Raw genomic sequence first — 20,379 nt, 5'->3', positions numbered from 1 at the left:
TCTGTTAGAATACCGAAAACAGTAAGATATTATTCAACAAATAATTGAAGAAAATCTAAACCAATTAATTGTAAAATCTACGAGATTATTCGTTTATAATTTAGATAACAATGTGTTTGAATTATCTATAGTTTTTTTTTTTTATTATTAAAAGATATTTTTGGAAAGGAAACATATTTATTAAGACTTATCAAGATTTTTGACTTATCGAAACTTTACTATACATTACACACTTACGTGTATATGATACTCAAGACTATTATTATTCTACATACCAATCAGTTGTGAACTCATCATGTAGGTAGGTACATCAAATTTTGATAGCAGCCAATACTTTCCTAAGGTTAGGTGGCACTCAAAATATATTAATTGATGACTTCGTGTGGCTTAAATCATACATAAAACGGAGCAACAAATAGACTTACGAAAAATAAAAACGATTCTATACATGTTTATTAGCTTATAAGGTTTGGTGAAGTTTGGGTATTGCACTAAAAATTACTGACACTGGTTTATCACAGTTGGCGTTAGCGAGTCTGAATAATCATCGAATTTTGTACAATAACGGGAATTTCTGTCGATGTTCCTGTGATCCTGTGACAACTTTTTTACCGTCTTCTACATCAGCCGCAAATCGTTTATTAATATACATGAAAATACACTAAAAGAAGACGTACCAGAGTTAAGTATATGTATTACAGTATAATATACAAATCACGTATTATCCTAATATATTCCCTTAAACGTGGATCGCGACAGAAATAACACACGAGTTAAACTTTGCGTTGGATAGCATAGCCGTTTTGTGTGCCGTAAAATACATTTTTAAAAAGATCATTATTGGAGGAAAAAATATGATAAAAAACAGCAAACCAGTCGCGTGTATGTCTGGATATACGCTTTCTACTACGCGCTCGTGATGTATATGCGTACACACGGTATGTATATATATATATATGCATTACGCTGCAGTATACTTGGTATACCAACAAATACACGTATCTGTATATATATATATATTATTCGGCTGCCAGAGGAAAGTAGGTGAAAGAAGAGACGCGTATCTGAGCCAGCCACTATATCATATTATACGTATTATGTTCGATGCGCGTTACCGGTGGGGAAACTACGGCGACGACGGTGGGAGGACAGCCGCCGCCGAGTACCGGTCCCGGACGAAGGCCGGGGGCATTACCGCGGTCGCGAGCGCGGGTTTCTGCTCTCCAGCGGTATTACACCGCAACCAGTGTCCAAACCGACGCTGTCAGGTGCACGCCACTCGATACTCGATTTGCAACGCACACGCACCAGTGTATTTCAAAAAATAGATAATAACAACGATATATATATAGTACGTCGTCGGTTTAAGAAAAACGTTTTATTCGCGACCGAAAATTACGTTATAAGACACTATCTTCGTCGTGATAAATATATACATCGTAACTATCGTCATCGAATACCGCCGCTTTCGATAGTTCCGAGTGATAAACCGTTGTTTTCATAGAATAATAACATTTTAGTCTATTCGCTGTGATCGCGCGCGCCATGGGACGAGTTTCGGCAGCGACCACCACACTCATCTGCTGCAGGTAAATACGATCGCGAGCGTTCAAGTTTCTCGAATATTATATGATGCTATGGGCATACTGAGCATAGATATAGCACGATCCGAGTTTTTTTTCCTGCTAAGACAGCGTTTCAGTGTTGTAGTTGCATAATTCACATCAGTAAAACACGATAAAATGCAATACAATATTTGAAATCGTATCATGACAGCAGAATGCAATGCAGTATAACACGTACGTGTGTGACCAAACGCGGGTGCGGGGCTCGTCCGAATATACAATAATAATAATATAAAAATTAATAATAATGTTTGGCGTTGTAGCCGGCTGGCGGGCCTGGAGAAAGTGTCGCTTTCACTGTGACCTTCTGCAGCCCTTAAGCTCTGCGCGCGACACAAAAGCGCAAATGTTTACGGATCCGTGGACGATTATTTTCGTTTATCATAACGTCATCGATTTCGTCATCTCTATCGTACGCTTTCATTAAACCGTTGACTGCCAGATCGCTTTGTTTTGTATCGAATAGTTTTTAGTGCTCGGTAAACGGCAGTGGGCGCACCGCGCTATGGTAAATCCCTCGCACGAAAAAATGAAAACCGTCTGCATAAAACGACCCCGAAGTGTATGGTTTTAAGCTTATGTTTGATCTAAACCACGCTATTACCGTTCTGTAGATCCGACCACGCGATTTTCGATACATAGATGTCATACGGTTTTCAAAGTTTTGTCTGGTACAGTCGTCGTCAGTCCGAAAAGGCACCGTTTCGCGTTGGATCTTACGTGAATCTTATGTTATTTAATGTACCAAACGTGTGGGCACAAATGTATAAAATAAATATAAACAATTTTACCAATCGTACCTTTAAAATCGGTCGCGAATTATGGACGATAAATAATGCTACGACGGGCAGCGTGTGTCGCGTGGAAAACACTTTCGTCCTGCACTTTCGTTTTTGCGCACGCGAAAACTAGTTACGACCGTATCACGATTTAAGCGAATGGGGGTCGTAAAATGAATAGGTATATTATAATATTATGGAATACATTAAATGTAATATGTCGTATTATTAATTATTATGCAGACGGGACGTGCGGAGGCTTATGCTATATAAATACGCATTACCTACCTGCAACCCACTCGTTATTGTAATACACCAATACACGTAATAGTGTATTCTAAGTCTGTGCGCAGCGTGTAATATACATCACATCATTAAAGTATCTGCCAATGAACATAAATGTAATATTTTTATGCGATGGTTGTAAATTTTTAAAATTACGTTTTTCTTTATAGAAATCGGTGCAGTGTTTAAACGAGTCGACGAACTTTTCATAGCGTGCACATGAACATGGACATTGGAGTGTTGAAAAAATTAACCAGATCCGGTTTTATATTACTTCATATTACCGTGTTGCTAATCGGTAAGTCACGTAAACTATATTATTATCATTGCTGCACTTCGTTTTTCACGTATTTTAATTTGTCAATTGCTTCATATTATTACGATAATAGTATAAGATAACAACAACAACAAAAATCATCCGCACTTAATGCGATTATAATAATTATATCGTACGAACGCACGTGCATAATATAATATTATTTTATTGTTTATTCGAACAAACTTGTGTAATTCGTGTATAATATATTATATACTCCGTATTAATAATATTCGTCAATTAGCGTGTATTTAGTATGTTATACACTTATATATGCGTTAAATGTCGTGTATTGACAAATTGATAGACAGGTGGATTTCACCAATTTGCGTTGATTCATTTCGCACGTGTCTACGCTGCTATTATACGCGTATATTATGCACACATAATATTAAATTTACCTATACCCGTTGGCCAATACCACCCAGTGCCCACAATATTACTCACCGAGGTTAGGTGTGACTATATTATATATGACTATAAATATACATTTTCGCGTGGCTCGTATGTGACAGTGGTGAGCTGTGGAAGAAAGTCGTCTCGCAAAATTCAATGTCGTGTTATAATCTCGTTTTATTCACACGCACACGCGGGAGTAAACGTATAACGTCTTAAACGTATAATATATGCTAGCGCGTGCGAAATGACGTGTCTATTGATATCATATGTATATAGGTACACAATTTTACGGTACGGTGGCACGCACCTTGTTTCGCTATAGAAACTTAACCCGTGCAATGCAAAACAAACAAAGTGATACAGGCACGTTCGTCGTATATTGTAGCAACCGATCGCCGCCCCCCGCGCGATCACCTGAACATAATATCTTTAGAGTCTTTATAGTGGCTTACCTAAATAAAGTATTTTTAAACATACAATAGATACACACACAACTATATAATATTTCTTAGATAATCAGCGCCAACGACACTTTTTTTTTTTTTGTCCCAGACAAACGCAATGACATACACGCGTATATCAAAACGTATCATACTATTGTTATCTCTGTACGCGATGTTATCTGCGCGTTTTGTCTCACTGCAATCGGTAAGAGAAAAATATGGTTTTAATACCTCTCTGCGATTTAATAAATTCAAATATTAATTTAAGCAACATACAGCACACCTGCAAATTGGTTGTTGTCAGTGTCACAATCGCTACAAATCGAGGCCTACGAGCGCTCCAAGAAAGCTCTCCGCTAGGCATTTTAAAAACCATGAATTACGTATTTTATAACAATATAATAATTAATTAAAAACCCATCTACTCTTAAAGAACGTGCGTATTTCACTCCGTCGTCAATGCCTGAATTCTAATAACAATGATGACGGACATTTTTTTAACTCAACAATATAAAATTTAGAAAATAAATAATCTACTTTCAATGACATAATTCGATATTGTTTACAAATTATTACGATTTTATACACTAATATGATCAATTTTCACAACTCATATTTTTCGTTGTAAACGGATTAAAACATATGTTGGTTACATAACACTTGTTTCAAACTTGAGAATTTTAAAAAAAGTGGTAATTACCATAATTTTCAAATATATAATTTGTTTCAACATAAACACAAAAAAAAAAAACCAAGAGAATACGTAACACAAAACAATTTGAATAGTAAATACGTACGCAAAAATATATTCTATGTGTCCACTATTATATTGTTTCCATTTGTTGCATTTTTACTTTGTTTTAGATTTTAATTAATTGCAACTACTACCAAAAAGTTTCAAAAATATGAATTCTGTGAACAATTTGGATTTATTAATATGACCTCTAAAGAAGGTTATGCCTCATTTAAATTCAAGACAGGCTAACTATAGTTAGTTATTATTTTAGTGTTTTATTATAATATTTTTTTGAAAAAAGAAAACATATTTCTAAGTTTTAGTATTTAAAGAAAGAGATCTTATGTTATTTTATGTATAAATGCATATAAATAAAATATACCATCGAGTCATTGCTAAAAATACAGAATTTATCCATAACGTTAACATAAATACGAGTAATTCATTTTGGATTAATATTAATCGATTAAAATGCTATCCTAACGATATGCATGTTAAGTTATAACAAATGATATAATAATATTAGCGTTTGAATGTCCATAGAGAAAATTCAACTACAACAGTATATATTGCATTAAATAGGTAACTGATTTATATTCACAGCGATAGTCAAACACCGTATAGATACACGCATAATACAAACGATGACGTTATACAACATTTACGTTTACAAGTACACCAATGGGGTACTTAAATTAAAAGAAAAACACAACCGCTTTGTGGTCGCGTTCAATCTTGCAGTGCAATCACAGATAGTCGAATCGATTACCATCGCCAAAATACGACATCTGTATAATAATATCATCATCATCATCATCATCATCAAATCGTTATTATCTTCGTCGTATGCACAGACGTAATAGCTTCTTCTGTTACACCGGGGCGTAGTAGTTCGTACACACGATAATATCATAATATAATAATAATTATGTCCCGGGGCCGAACGTGCGCGTAAATGGTAATATTATAATGCGTATAGGTAGCTGGAATCGGGGAGAAAAGTATAATATTGTTATACCTGACTCCTCGAAAAACTGGTTCAAGGTCCGGTGCATCGTTTCGTCCATTCTTCCCACGCGCATATATTAGAAAATCGTACGTATAAATGGTTATTCATAATGATAAATTATAATATTAAATTATTATGGCGTTTCGAGCGCCGGCTAAGAGTCACGATTGTCGAAGCGCGGTCATGACACCCGGCAGATGAATGAGGAAAAAACAAAGAGGAGACGTTTCAGCGGTCATCGAGCTGCGGCAGTATAGTTACAGTAGTTACACGCATAACATAATAATTGCTCCCTCGGCAGCGGTGTACTGCAATAGAGTTACCTACTTGTGAATGTTTTTTTTTTCTTACTGGAGTTCCAAAATACAGTCGAAAAAAATTTAAGGACACACTCCAATACGACCGTACTAAAACTATATTACTATTTATTTCGCTCTTTACCGATTCGTTCGTTATCATCCCAACAACAATAGACGCGATCGGAAAGGTTTCAATCATAATATTGTGTATGTTTTCTAATTCTCACCGGAGTGGAATAGTTTTAATTACCGTCTGGTAAACGCCCATTTTATTCAGTGTATTTTTTTACGTTCAGTCGTTTGTAAGTAGGTAATTCGAGAACAATAACAATATACAAGACTATATAGATTTACACATAATATAACGACGCGAGGACATTCGAATTAGGTATGGCGTGTAAATGTTAACCATTTGCTGACATTGACTTTCGTTCAATAGAATAAAAAAAAAAAAAAAAAAAAAAAAAAAAATACAATAACGATTTCAGTATCATAATGTTTTTCCGGGTATAATTTCGTCGAGTTTATATCACTGATTTATGCCTACTTATATGTTCAATGTGAAAAACCAACGGTACGTAACGTGATATTATGTTATTATTATTGTATGGACAATCTGCCACGAATAATATAACATAATGATAACGAAAAACGATATTTTATAATTGGTATATTTAAGTTTAGTTCACAATCGACTAAGTATTCTATATGCGCCACGTACTTATCTATGATATTATTAAAATAATCTAAACAAAATTATGATCAAGTTACACGAATTTTTCGGATATTTTTAAAAAGTTATGTATACTTACGTTATGCGTATAATGAAAGTAGGTCGAAACGATGACAATCAAAATGTTGACAGTCAAAACATCGAAAAGTACGAAATATCGGCAAACCAAAGTTTACGTTAGGTAAATATTGAATAATTAAAAAGTATTGTTACCAATTTTTTTTATGGTTAAATTAATCTTATATATATTTGCGGTGAAATTGGCGTGAACTACCTATACATTTTCAATACTGCGCTGACCATCGATACGGTTTTTTTTTTATATACATACCGCTTGCTACGACAGATACAGACTAACACACTAACATTTTCATCCGCGTATTATAATATAATAATAATATATAAATTGGAATTAAAAAAAATGATTCCCACTGTAGAATACTATGATGTTTTCAGTAGAATTTTTTTCGCAGGATCTCCATACGGCGAAATAAAAACAAAAAGGTATAAAATTTTTTTGCAAAAATGAAACATTATTATTGATAGAAGACTCTTCTTTACTTATTTAACTATTTTCATTCTATCTTTTTATATTTTGTTTATCATTATTATTATTTTTAGAACTATATATTTTCAATTATATCCCATGTATCTCATTGTATTCAAAGGGTACCGCCCGTTTATTGGAAAATAAATAAATATGATCGACGCGTTGGTACAGAATAAAATAATATCGTAGAACGACTTCATCCGGAGTTACTTTTTAAATACCGAAATATCTATACTGAAGACACATCGCACAAGACTTTCGAACGACAACGAACTGCAGTAAATGATTATTGTTAACTGAAATCTCCAAATAAATATTATACGTATTTGTCTACTCCGGAACAATCACGTACAATTATAAAACGAATACAAAGTACTAAAACAAAATAGAAATAAAAAATAAATCCTATACACGTTATTTTCAGACGACGTGTCGGCTAAGCATTATTGTACTTACGAAGAAGTCCGTAAACCGTTTTGGACGTTGCATGAACTCTTGGCCCGATTTGACGTCTAGTCAAGCTACCGTTTATATGTTCCGGTAACCGCATCTTCCTTAAGTCGTGATGTCGTTACTCGTATTTAGTAATTATCGCTATTATTGTCGTGACCCAGTCGTGCGACTCCGTCCGATTTTTTCAGAAGTTTTAGCGTGTATTAAGGACTCCGTTAGGTTAGGTTGCCATATTATAGGCCAAAATACCTAGATTATCTGCAGAACTCTGGTGCAATGCATAATAACCGGGTATCTCCATATTTTTTTAATTTTATAAGAGGCATAAAAAAACTGGATAGTTAAATATTACTGATTGAGGTGAAATCAGAATTAAACCATACATTGCAAAAACAGATTGAGATGCCCGGTTGTTGCTGCACCGAGCATATTGCTACTTGCGTTTCTTCAAACATATAATAGCCGACAGTTTGCTTGTAGAATTCATTTTTTACAGTTAGAGAAACTATAGAAACTCCGTCTATGATCTTTAAAATGTGTCACATAATATTATGCAATTATATAATATATAAAATAAAAATCCATAAAATCATGTATGTCGCCCGTTGCTGGTACGGAGAGGGGCTCTTAATCCGCACTTGCGTCCACGTTTTGTAGTATTCGTCGATGTACTGTGATAAATAGAACGTTCGATATCGCGTGAACTGTAAATACAATTGATATTAATTGTCTTTACCGTTTGTAACAATGTAATATTACATATTATGTGCTTTACTGATTTAGACGTTGTCGCAATGATTTTTTTTTTTTTATCGTCTCTCGCACTTCCGGCACTGTACTAACCGGTAACGAGTGTAATAATATAATACTATATGTCTATATGTACCGTTACGATATCCCAGACTTGGGGAGGAGTGGTGGTGCAGTGAAGACGATCCTCTTCCGTTGCGACCGCCACTGAGAATCTGTGTCGCCCGCAGCTCAGTAAATTTATATAATATTTTATCCACGTTATTTTAGTTTCTTTTTTTTTTATACCCGTGTATCATTATACTCCGATCAGTGTATGACACGACGCTGACGTGCCCGACTATATGTAGGTAATACAAGTAGTATACTGCAGCAACAGTAGCATTGAGCACAGCAATAGCACGTCAATTATTATTATTATTATTCGCGCTAATTGGAACCTACGAGAAAGACTGTATCCATAACGTAGAATCAATAATATATAATGATTATCGTGAATCATACACGTATAGATGAGAAGATGTATCTCGAAATGGCGCGTCATTATATATTGTTATCTCTCGGCAACGGACGAGAATGGTGCGTGGTGTATAGGCACAGAAAATAGATCAACTAATATACGTAGTATATGCGGTGTACTTACTACTGCAATAATCCACCGACGTGTGAATGAAATTATGTGCCGGACACGAAAACACGTGTGACGATCGAATCGTAGTACAATAAGCCCTATATATTTTTTTTTCGCAAATTTTTTTAATTCAATCAAAACTAAACATTTTCACTGGTATTCATAAAGCAGTAGATGTTTTTGGAAATATTAACATGTTATCTAAGAATCAAGATTTAATTATGTAATTTTTATTTATAAATATGTATTTACTAACTAAAATCATCCTTTAAAATAAATATAATATTGGACTCTAGTATTTAAAAATTATAAAATGTGGATAGATTATTCTATCTTAGTATTAATTACCAACATATTCAAATTATCACAGCTCCCTTACTTTCTAAACCCAGTAACATTGGCTTTGTCCGTCGTACACTTGTATAAAGAGTTAAATTATTCAGACTACTAGTTCGAATATTTATTTAAATACATCAGCATTACTAAAATTATCATCCTGTCATCAATTTATAAAAAAAAGAGGATGAATATCATTTGAAGAAAGAAGTTGCCATTACCAAAATCTCCTTAATTATACAACAATCTTAAAGTACCTACATGAACTTGAAAAAAGGTAATTAAAAGTTCTAAAGATTTTAATTTAAAAACGTTCAGTATTAAAAGAAAACGTATGGCAAATATACTTGATCGTAAATATTACTCTGCATAATGTGTACACAGATAACACGTTATGGTAGGAATCCGATTTCCATAACCATACACGTAATTGAACCGCATTAACGTGTTTGCGACCTAAAGTATTAGATCGATATATACTACATGTATTTTTTACCTTTCTACAAAAAAAATCCATCGTAGACGACAATACGTACCTACATTACAGTAAAAAAAATTATAGGTATTACCTAGTTCATACACGATAATTGAGTGTATCACAAATCATAGAAGATTATCGCTGTTAAACGTGTGACCACGCAATATTTCTTTTTCGATTATGTTGTATTCATTATTATTTTACCAAAATTACATACTACTGATATCATGAAAGAGAGGGGCATTTTTTTAGAAATATAAATTTGTTTTCTAGTTTGGGGGAAAGGGTTATGACCCCCATGTTTGTGCCACTGCTCGGTTCTAAGGCAGAGTGATCGTTAACATCACAATTAATACTGGACGGGACTACATAAAAAGTATAATTGTGTTATACGACCATTTAAAAAAAAAAACATTAACCGACTTTTGAAGTACATAAAGTCATATTTTATGAGCATATTTGCAGTTTGGGCAGAACGTTAACAATTCGATTTCGGATAAGTCTATTATTATGTTTCATTGAATACGATGTTTTTATTATTTGGAAACATTCAATTCACATAAAATACTCACGACGAATAAGACTTTACACACGTGAGATATAATACGATAGACAATAAATTGTTGCAAAACATGTTTATTGTGCGATGGTACGCGATTTTCAGCACATTTAATATAGGTACGGTAACGTTTTTATCGCACCAACTAAAATATACGCGTCAGTGACTTATCTAATTTATTATAGTTTTTAATTTTATAACGTTGAAAACAGACACTTACGTGTTGCCAGTTAGTTATAAAAACGTAACGATATAATTTATATATATATATATATATATATATATATATATAAAATAATAAAACTTTGATGATATTATATGTAGGTGTATTATAAGTTATGACCTATAAACAACGTTTGCGGCTTTATTATGATTTATACAAATATAATATACATAGGTATTATTTCTATATTAAGTTGTACTAGTTATTCTTATTTTAAATATAAACTAAAAAAATTATACTGGAAAAAAAATAGAGAAAAAAAATTAAAAAAGAACGTTTATTAAACAATTTCCCGTCCAAAATGTTTATTCGTATTATATAATATTAAACGTGTGTTGTTTAAAAAAAAAAAAAAAAATGATAAAAATGTTTCTTATTACAGACATTACACGTATTCAAATTTTTATTTGGAGTTTGTTACTATCATAAGATTGTGCTTTTTCTTCTAAATTAAAGGTTTAATCTCAGTAGAAAACAAAAATACTAAATAATATTTTAGCTTATATGTATGAATCTTACTTATAGGGATATTTAATTCTAGCCATAAATATTATTTTATCACAAGCAACAAAATAATATGACGTATCGTGGTATTGACTGATTATAAATTGTTCACACGTACGAATTGTGTGGGTAGGTACTATTTCTCGGAAGTCAGGAAGGTATTAGATGAATAGATAATACAAATCCTATATTAATACAAAAGTTTCGAAATAACAATGGCTTACTTATAGTCCAAATCAATACAATTTAACGTTAACTGACAACGTGGCTACTACAAATCACGCCATTTCTATAAAATGCGCTTCTGGACGTATCCAATTTACACAATTTAAACCCGTTGAGGTACATAATATTATTATACCATTCCATTTTAGTATTAACTATTAAGTAGTAACAAGTTTTACAAATGATTTCAAAACCGTCAGTGGATGTAACTTGTTTTCTTCTAAAAAATTAAACATACTAAACATGCCTTAATGTTGAATTTTTCATTTCGTGTCATCTAAACTACCATACACATGTTTAACACTTCATAACGACGTATAAGGAAAATGTCAACCATAATGTTATAATTATAACCATTATCCAAAATATACGTAGCAGTTCTAAATTAGAGTCCCTAACCGTGTTTTAAGAAATGCGATAATATGAAACAATAATGCACAGTAGGTGAGCGAGAACAATCTTTGAAACCGGTATTTTGAAAAAAAATAATATCTATATCTTAAATTAATGTCTTACGCTTATACATACCACCTACAGGCACACGTACGGGTATACGCTTTATCATTGACACACGACATAAAATTTGATGTTATAACATGTCTTCGGGTAAATAAACACCACTTTCAACTGGGGTAATGGTGTTATAGCGTCCGTCTACAGGATGCATATAGTTACCTATATATTATATATAATGAACATTAACGCAGTGCTTTAATTACAAATCGGTAAGCGTTACATAAACGCTCGTATACATGTATATCACATATGCACGTATAATCTCCTTGCATAACGACATCATAATATATTTTTCGATCGATTTGGGAAGCGAATTGCGGAAGTTCCGTGTAGTAACGTTGATCGTTGGCAATATGGTAGATATTTGTGTTATGCAACAGTGGTGTCTGCAGTAACGGCTAACAGAAAATCGGCCGATAAAAATCTACTCCATTTACGGTTTTTCATTATATATATTTTTAATTTAACGTCGATAAAGTTGTACGGTATTCGCCTACTACACGCCCTACATAGTATGTTCGTCGACTATTACCTATAGTCTATATGTTCATACAAAATGTTTATAACTATGTAAAGGCCGAAAATGTTCACTCAATCATTTTTAATTAGCATCACTGTTCATCGCTATTTGATTTCTCTGAGGCTTATTTAAGACATTTTTAGTGTAACGTGCTAAGCATAAACTATAAAGCCTTATACTATTACCATTGATTACCATCCTTATACCATTTCTCTAGTATTTATAATCAATGGTCTTACCCTTTGCTAAACGTTAGGTTCGGCATCCATACTCTGAACCTTTTAAACATCATCGATCACAGATAGTACTATTCAGTCTAGAGACTTCGTTGACCACAACTATTAATACTACAGTTGTTCGATCCTAATAAAGTAGAAATTTTACGCTAAATTATGAGATAAGTTAAATACAAATTTTTGTCAGCCACACTTAATATTATATAAATTAATTAATTTGGTCTGTGTCACATTCGTCGCTTGTATGACATATACAACTGTCAATTACTGCACACAAGCTTACCAAATTCCACGGCGCAAAGTGGATTCCTTCCAGGTTATTGTGACGGCAGTGTTTTATTAAAAAAATATAAATTATCTGATATATGTACATTTTATTTCACTGTCATTACTAATAAGTTAGTAGCTTACTTTCCTGAAATATATTTTTCCGCTAAACTGCATAGTATATATTATAATATAATCGTAAGTTACAATGTGTAATAACTGTCTATTTAATAGTACATGACACTATACACCATACAATAATATATAGTGCAGTTAATAAAATATAATATTAATATTTGAGTGAAATTTTTTTTGGAAATTTTCCAGTCTTCGTAGTTATAAATACTCACTGCGAAGTCATTATTAGTTATTATGTGAGAAACGACGTGACGTTACTGTTGTGTCGAATTTATATGAAATATAAATTTTAAAATGAATAGATTATAAGTTACTTATAATATCATCGATAAAATAATATTCTTGGTTTAAATTATAGAACTGTAATAGTATACTTACTTGCTGTTGTATGGAGATACACGATGTACTTCGACAGCTGTCAACTACTGTATTATAAAACCGTAATCGTGGCCTTTGCATCACACAATTTTCATTTTTAGAGATCCACTATATTGTAGCTGCAGTGATGAGCGGTCAACGGTCGTTTATGTTGAGTAAAATATTCCGTAAGGTTGTGATTAAATTAGTGAGCCGATAATATTATATAGTGATACAATATTATATAGCAATCGATATAGTAATTATTATTATAATTACTATTGTGACTCGCCTTCAACGCGCGCGTGCAATGAATCGATCAGAGAGGATGGTTGCATTACATACCTACCGTAATAATAACTATAATATTACAGTAGTTCATAAATATATTTTTTTTTTTTCAAGAAAATCGTTTTAACCTTGTCAGTTGTCTGTACAAGGTATATTCACATACAACGTGTGACAAACTGTCGACGTTGTACGGAGTCGCAAAGTGATATTATTATAAATTATAAGAAAAGAGAAAAGAGAATAAAACAATTTCGTATTCCTGATATTTATAAAAACGTTTATACGATTTAATTTTTCAATATTTAAATATTTAATTCTTCGCATTCTAATAGCTATACGCACGCAATCATCAACGATATATTCAGATAACGAACGCGTACGTGTCCGGTTACTATATGTTTAAGAATATCTGGAATGATTATAACAATGAATAGGATAATATTACGAGTAAATAAAATAGAAAATAACATTTCAAGTTCGACTATTCAATCACTGAAATATTATTTTTGATTTCGTATATGATTACTGAGTTTTTTATTATTTGATAAAATAAATAAAAGTATCGATAAGACATTGGAGATAATAAATATTATGTAAAATGTGATTTCTCATAATCACCTTCGTTTCCTAATTACGTTTACCGATCACTGCTCAAATACTTCATTACCGTTACCGGTCACGTTCTGTAGAGCTTCCTATATCTATCAACCCCGAGTACATGTTATGGTTACTTCAATACTACAGTGTCAATTATTAATTATTAAACAGATCGATTCGAATGTTACATTTTGAATTAACTTAATAATAATGCGCGTATTGGATATACTGTTAAGGAATATTAATACAAATTACAATATTTAAATTCTGAAACCAGCGTAATATGATGCGTCGCGTTAAAACCAATTAACATGTTTATTTTTTGTATGTACTTGTGGTTTTTTTTTTTTTTTGCACAACTTTTTTATTTTATCGCACCAAAATAGTATCATATATCTATAATTATTATTATTATATTAAGGTCACCGATGATCAAATAACTGTCGAACGAGTTTCACGTCAGATTGGAAACGCCTAGAAACGCATATCGTCAACAATACTCGAGGCTCGCGTAATGCACAAATTGGATCTGCTACTGAATTAGGTCGGTAGGACAATTCAATAGACTTCGCCGAATATTTCATTTATTTACATTACCAACGAAGAGTATAATATAAAGTCAGTCCAGCCGACAGCGGTAGAAGTGACAAATTGCTTTCTAATTTGCTCAATCGTGATGCATTTTTTGTTCTCTCTCCTTATATTATTCCCCTCCGCCGAATACGCACTTTTAAGATGCACGATATGTAGACATATATTTGTTGAAATTATCTTACAAAGTTATATTATGTCTATAGTTTATTTAATAAATACATATAATATACAAGGTAATCAATAATACAAATTTAATTTACTATAGAAATGATGGCCAAATAAAAAAATAATAATAATGAAACAAAAGTAATAAAACATCATAATCACAAATAGGTATAGGTATATATATACGTTTTTCTATAGACTCTTTAAAAAGTTGTTTAAGGGGTAAATTTTTGAAAATCAAATGAGAATGCCTATTTTTTATGCAATAATTGCGTAATGATATTATATTTTTTTTGTAAATTTCAGCACTTAAAAACATATTTTAATACTAGACACTTTGCCTGTTAACAATTTAAAGTACTTAAGAATTGCATTGCTAGCTTTATCGCAAAATATTATATACCTAGGTATAGCATAATATAACTTTATATATTCTATATAAAAAACGATAATAGTGGTAATAATTATTATGATGATGATAACAATAACAATTTATCAAAATACAAAACAAAATCTAGATCATGAACACTGAGTTGAATTGCTCTGTTTTCTCTCAAAGTCGTGTATTATGTATTGTATTATTAAACTGTTTCAACAAAAATATGATAATTTTACAATGATACCTGTGCTGTTATTATATCAACTATTCCATATTACATCTCAGACAATATTCAAAATGGTCAACGAAAGTTAATAAACATACTACAATAAAGACCAGACATAAATAGTGTCTTCCAAATTGTATGTGACAGTATAATATGTATATGACTACTACGTTATTTTGTCATTTTACTTGCAATAATAGATAGCTTATAATGATAATAAGCTACAATTATTATACATAATATATTTCTTTATTGTGATAGTTAATCGGCTGGTCGGTTACTTCAGACACCTCATCGATTCATTCGATTCTTTACAATATTTTGGTTATATTATGATCATTTTAACGTTTGATAATACAAAACAATACTGTCTTGAAAAACCAACGATCAATACATTCCAACAAGAATATTCAATGCTCTATAGCATAGAGTCTATAGTCTATATTAACTACGACGAAACGAATATTACGAAAAACAAATATTAGTTTGGACTGTATAATATTAAATTTATTGACTTCTAACCAGCACATATTTAACATAACACTATTGGGTGATAAACTTAATTTTATTATACCCGAAAAATTATACGTGACGACTTGGCTACGTTTGCTGCAAGATTAACAAAAACATTGAAATGAACGATTTTAAATATATCCAAAAGACACGCGTAGATGCAAAATAGTAGCCATGCGACGTGTGATCAATTTTTCACCACTAACAAAATATTATTAAGTCGAAACGTTTAAAAACCCATCATTCATCCGTTGTTTTAGGTTTGTAGTCTGTAAATATTGCGTACATAATTGAATAAATATTAATTTCTTAATAAATAGGTTAAGTTTTGGTTGTAAATATATACATACGAGGACGACGTGTGTGATGTGTGTACGTAGAAAATAAAATTCATTCACAGATTATTATACTTTTTTTTTTTTGGTCGTTGCATAATTATGGTATACAGATGAAGATGATTGAATACATGACAGTCAATATAAAATTACGTTTCAGTTGTTTAAAATAATCGGCAATGTTCATCGAAAATTAATAATTATTATGGATTACGATACAAAACGTGCTTAATCGGTAACGATTTAACATTATATTATGTACGGTTTACTCGAGCACCGTGTCCACATTGACCTGAAAACTCGTCTTGCTTTCACGGTTTTTGAAATAAAAAAAAGTATAATTTATTAAAATATTTGTTATTTTGCTCGCATTTTATGATAATCGCAAACTCAATATTATAAATCATATTTTCCTAAACAGGTCAACAATCAACAAAAAAAATGTGATACAATTTTAAATATACAACATATTAATTGAATTAAATCATATTTTTTAACACAGATTAATACAGTACAACGTCTAACGACCGTACTTCGAACCAAAAATATTCGCTTCAGCTTTTTTACAAAATATTAATCGTTTGTAATTTTACTAAATTAGATTTTATAGAAAAGTTTTTTTTTTTTAATTCTATAAATTGTTTTAATCATCTGTATAAATCGTATTTCGTTCGAAGTAAATACTTTCAAAGCCTATACCAGGCCTATGTTTAAAGATTATTCTTATAAATTATACTTTTTAGGTCATAAAAAATGTTTGATTGTAGATACCTAAAATCCATATTTTAATACCTCAAATAAAATATTTTATTTAAATCACGTTAATTTAAGCGATCGGTGAAAAAACCGATAAGCCTCCTATTTTGATGGATTAACACTAATATCATTCATTAATATTTAATGATTTATTTACAGTATTAAATAACTAAAAGTAAGACATAATAATAATATAAAATAATTCTCTCTTCGTAATACAATTTGTATTCTCTAAATTATTATAAATTAAAAATATTGTTATCTATTCTTCCATATAATATTATGCAATCACTTAAATTATTAAACACTTTATAATTTTGCTAAAAATTCAATCAGTTATACTATAACTATGGTATTATTTTTAAGTAAATGATTATCTAAATTAAAAAGTCCTTGACCAAATTGTTATTTGAATTATTTTTCAATCATATAAACAAGCGTTAAGAAAGTTCTTATATAGAATAATAAATATTAAACTCTAGTTTATTATTTTTATTTTACATTTATACACACTCTGTTTACAAAATACGACTTGTTTATTATTGGTATATTAAATTATGTGGTAAATAAAATAAACTTAGTATTACATTGAGAAATTACTAAATAAAAATGTTAAAATTAGCTAAAATTTTTTGAAGAATACAAAAAAATAATAATTGTAAAATAAAAAAAAAAAGCTAATAATTTATATTGTTTACGACATACCCGTATCATTGTATACCAAATTTCAACAACAAATACTATTTTCACAATTTATACGACCGCATTAAAATCACAACGTGAGAAAAAAAAAATGTTAAGTTCAATATAAATTTTGCATCACCACTTTTGTAAATCGTTTATTTCAAATACTTTTAAAACGCTCGAGACGGCAGATGTTTTAAAAATAAAAACAACTAATCGTTACAACAATGCAGGTTTTTGAATATAACCGAATAAGTTTAACTGTTATAATGGTTATTTTTTCAAATAGGTAGGAATGTATATTAAAAAATGTGAAGAGACATTTATTTGTACTTAAATAGTATTGGTTTTTAAACGGCTTTGTGTGTCTTTATGTGCATAGTTATTTCGTATGCATAATAATATATTGTGCTATGCGAATTACAAAGACAGCGGAGATGAATCTATCTAAAATTAAATAAATAACAGCTTATCCTTTAGATAATACAATATAATATTACTTACTGTACGTACTGCATATATCATAGTATTGTATAGTTTGAACATGTGTCGGGTCGACTTTCTCTGTCGCCATTGTCCAAAAAACCGTCTTGAAAGTTAGGCAGTGTTTTTAATTTATAAAAATAATAAACAAGTGTCCGTTATTAACATTGCTCTAAATTGTTAAAATGAGCAGGTATAATTTTTTTGGTCTCAGGCGCATTTGTTGAAATAAATAATATGTAATGTGATAAATTAATAAACACCGCTGTAAACATAACTGAAAATAAATTAACCGTGGCTTGGTACTTTGGTTATCAACGAGATATCTATATATCATTAACGAGACACTTAAGATTTAAATTTACCTTTGGCTGGTGGTGGTTGCAGGTGACTGGAAGTCGGGGTCCCTCAATAACTAAAGATAATGTTTACAGTAGACATGATAGGTAATGCGTTTTCAACAGTAAGTTAGTTAACAACTTTATCGGTTTAACATTTTGATTAACGTATCCGATTCAATATTATGTGCAGTGTTATATTATTGTATATGGGTACTAGGTATACTAAATGACTATAAAATCTTGTTTTTTTTTCTATTTATAATAATAATATATTACACTACGCATTATAAAGGCAATACTAGTATACAACACGTGTATTTATTATAATTTTAATGGTACCGGATTTATCTCAACGGTATTAAATATATGTATTTTAATTCAAGTACATTGAATCTAGGTATAGATATAAGTATCGGATTTATTGAAATTTGTGGCTTGTGCCCATTCTTTAAAACGTGAAAATTATACTTATTAGGTATGTAATGGCAATACATATATTATTGGTATTTTATTTTTATTCCATTTGCACGTTTCATCGTGCGTTTGAATCAATTAGCCTGTACGTATTATATTATAATAAAATAATAATATTATAATCATACTGTATTATTTTTACAAAAACAATAATTAGTTATTTAGTATACACGCTTTTCCGTCAATTCCGTAAATCATAGACAAATAAACAGTATTAAAACAGAACCGTACGCACACATATATCATATTATAATTATATTTTTCCTATGGAGTGAACAAGGCAAAATAAGTAAAATAGCCACACTACATTTGATTAAAAACAATGATTAATTGAAAGTAAGCGTAAAAATTGTCGGTCGAGTGGCGATGTTTGCGACCATTATTCTATGATCGAATGGATAGCTATACGTGTGTGGTGGCCATACTGCCATACATTGCGTAATACATTTCAGAAAGGAGATCAAAAGTCGGCACGATAAAAAAAATTAGAAAATGAAACTATTTGTTCTTTGTCATTCTGCAATTCTTTTTACGACAAATTGAGATCGATTTCATTTCAGCATTACAGTTGACAAATTCAAAGACACAAAAATATGCTTTCGATCTATCTTTTCGATTTATCGCAATGTGACATCTTACAGTGGGTTACCCGCAGTGTCTCAAACTCGGTCAATCCGACATTGCAAGATTGAAGATACACCTCCCATGTCTCGTATTTCAAATTTTTATTGCGCTCTCGATGAAAAATTTATTTATAATTTATAAGAAGCGAAGCACTATAGTAAAACGGTTGTATAAAGTACCTAATAAATATAGTACTCAAAGTTTAATATGTGTCAATTTCGAAACACAGGTCAAGCTGGGAATATGGATTTAAAATTGTTATCATGTCATTGTATCGTACGATCGCAATCGTATGATTAAAATTAGAACACGGAGATTCGCATATACTTATAGCTTAAATAATATTTTAAAATTTCGAAATCAAAACACACGTCATTTTAAAATTGCTTTGACTGTTGCTAAATAAAATCTCGAAATAAACTTCGAAATTCGGGAAAATAACGATTACCAAATATTTACAATAATAAGTACTAAAATTATTATTTAATCAATAGACATTTTAATGAATATTACATAATATATCATTTTAAGAATATTTATGTGTACCGTG

The 20,379-nt window shown here is 30.9% G+C and overlaps 1 protein-coding gene across 1 annotated transcript in view; it reads left to right on the top strand.

Moving 5' to 3' along the window:
- Positions 1 to 1,232: 1,232 nt before the first annotated feature.
- Positions 1,233 to 20,379, top strand: part of LOC113554768 — a 39,872-nt gene continuing 20,725 nt past the window's right edge. Inside the window, exons 1-2 of the mRNA XM_026958743.1 lie at positions 1,233 to 1,589; positions 2,860 to 2,987. Of these exons, the coding sequence (XP_026814544.1) occupies positions 2,909 to 2,987 (79 nt within the window). The 5' untranslated portion in view covers positions 1,233 to 1,589; positions 2,860 to 2,908. The remainder of the gene's footprint in view (positions 1,590 to 2,859; positions 2,988 to 20,379) is intronic.

This window comes from Rhopalosiphum maidis, chromosome 2 (assembly GCF_003676215.2).
Source record: "Rhopalosiphum maidis isolate BTI-1 chromosome 2, ASM367621v3, whole genome shotgun sequence".
In the NCBI taxonomy this organism is placed as follows: Eukaryota; Metazoa; Arthropoda; class Insecta; order Hemiptera; family Aphididae; genus Rhopalosiphum; species Rhopalosiphum maidis.
The sequence above is the reverse complement of the archived record's forward strand: the minus strand, read 5'-3'. Positions and strand labels throughout refer to the sequence as shown.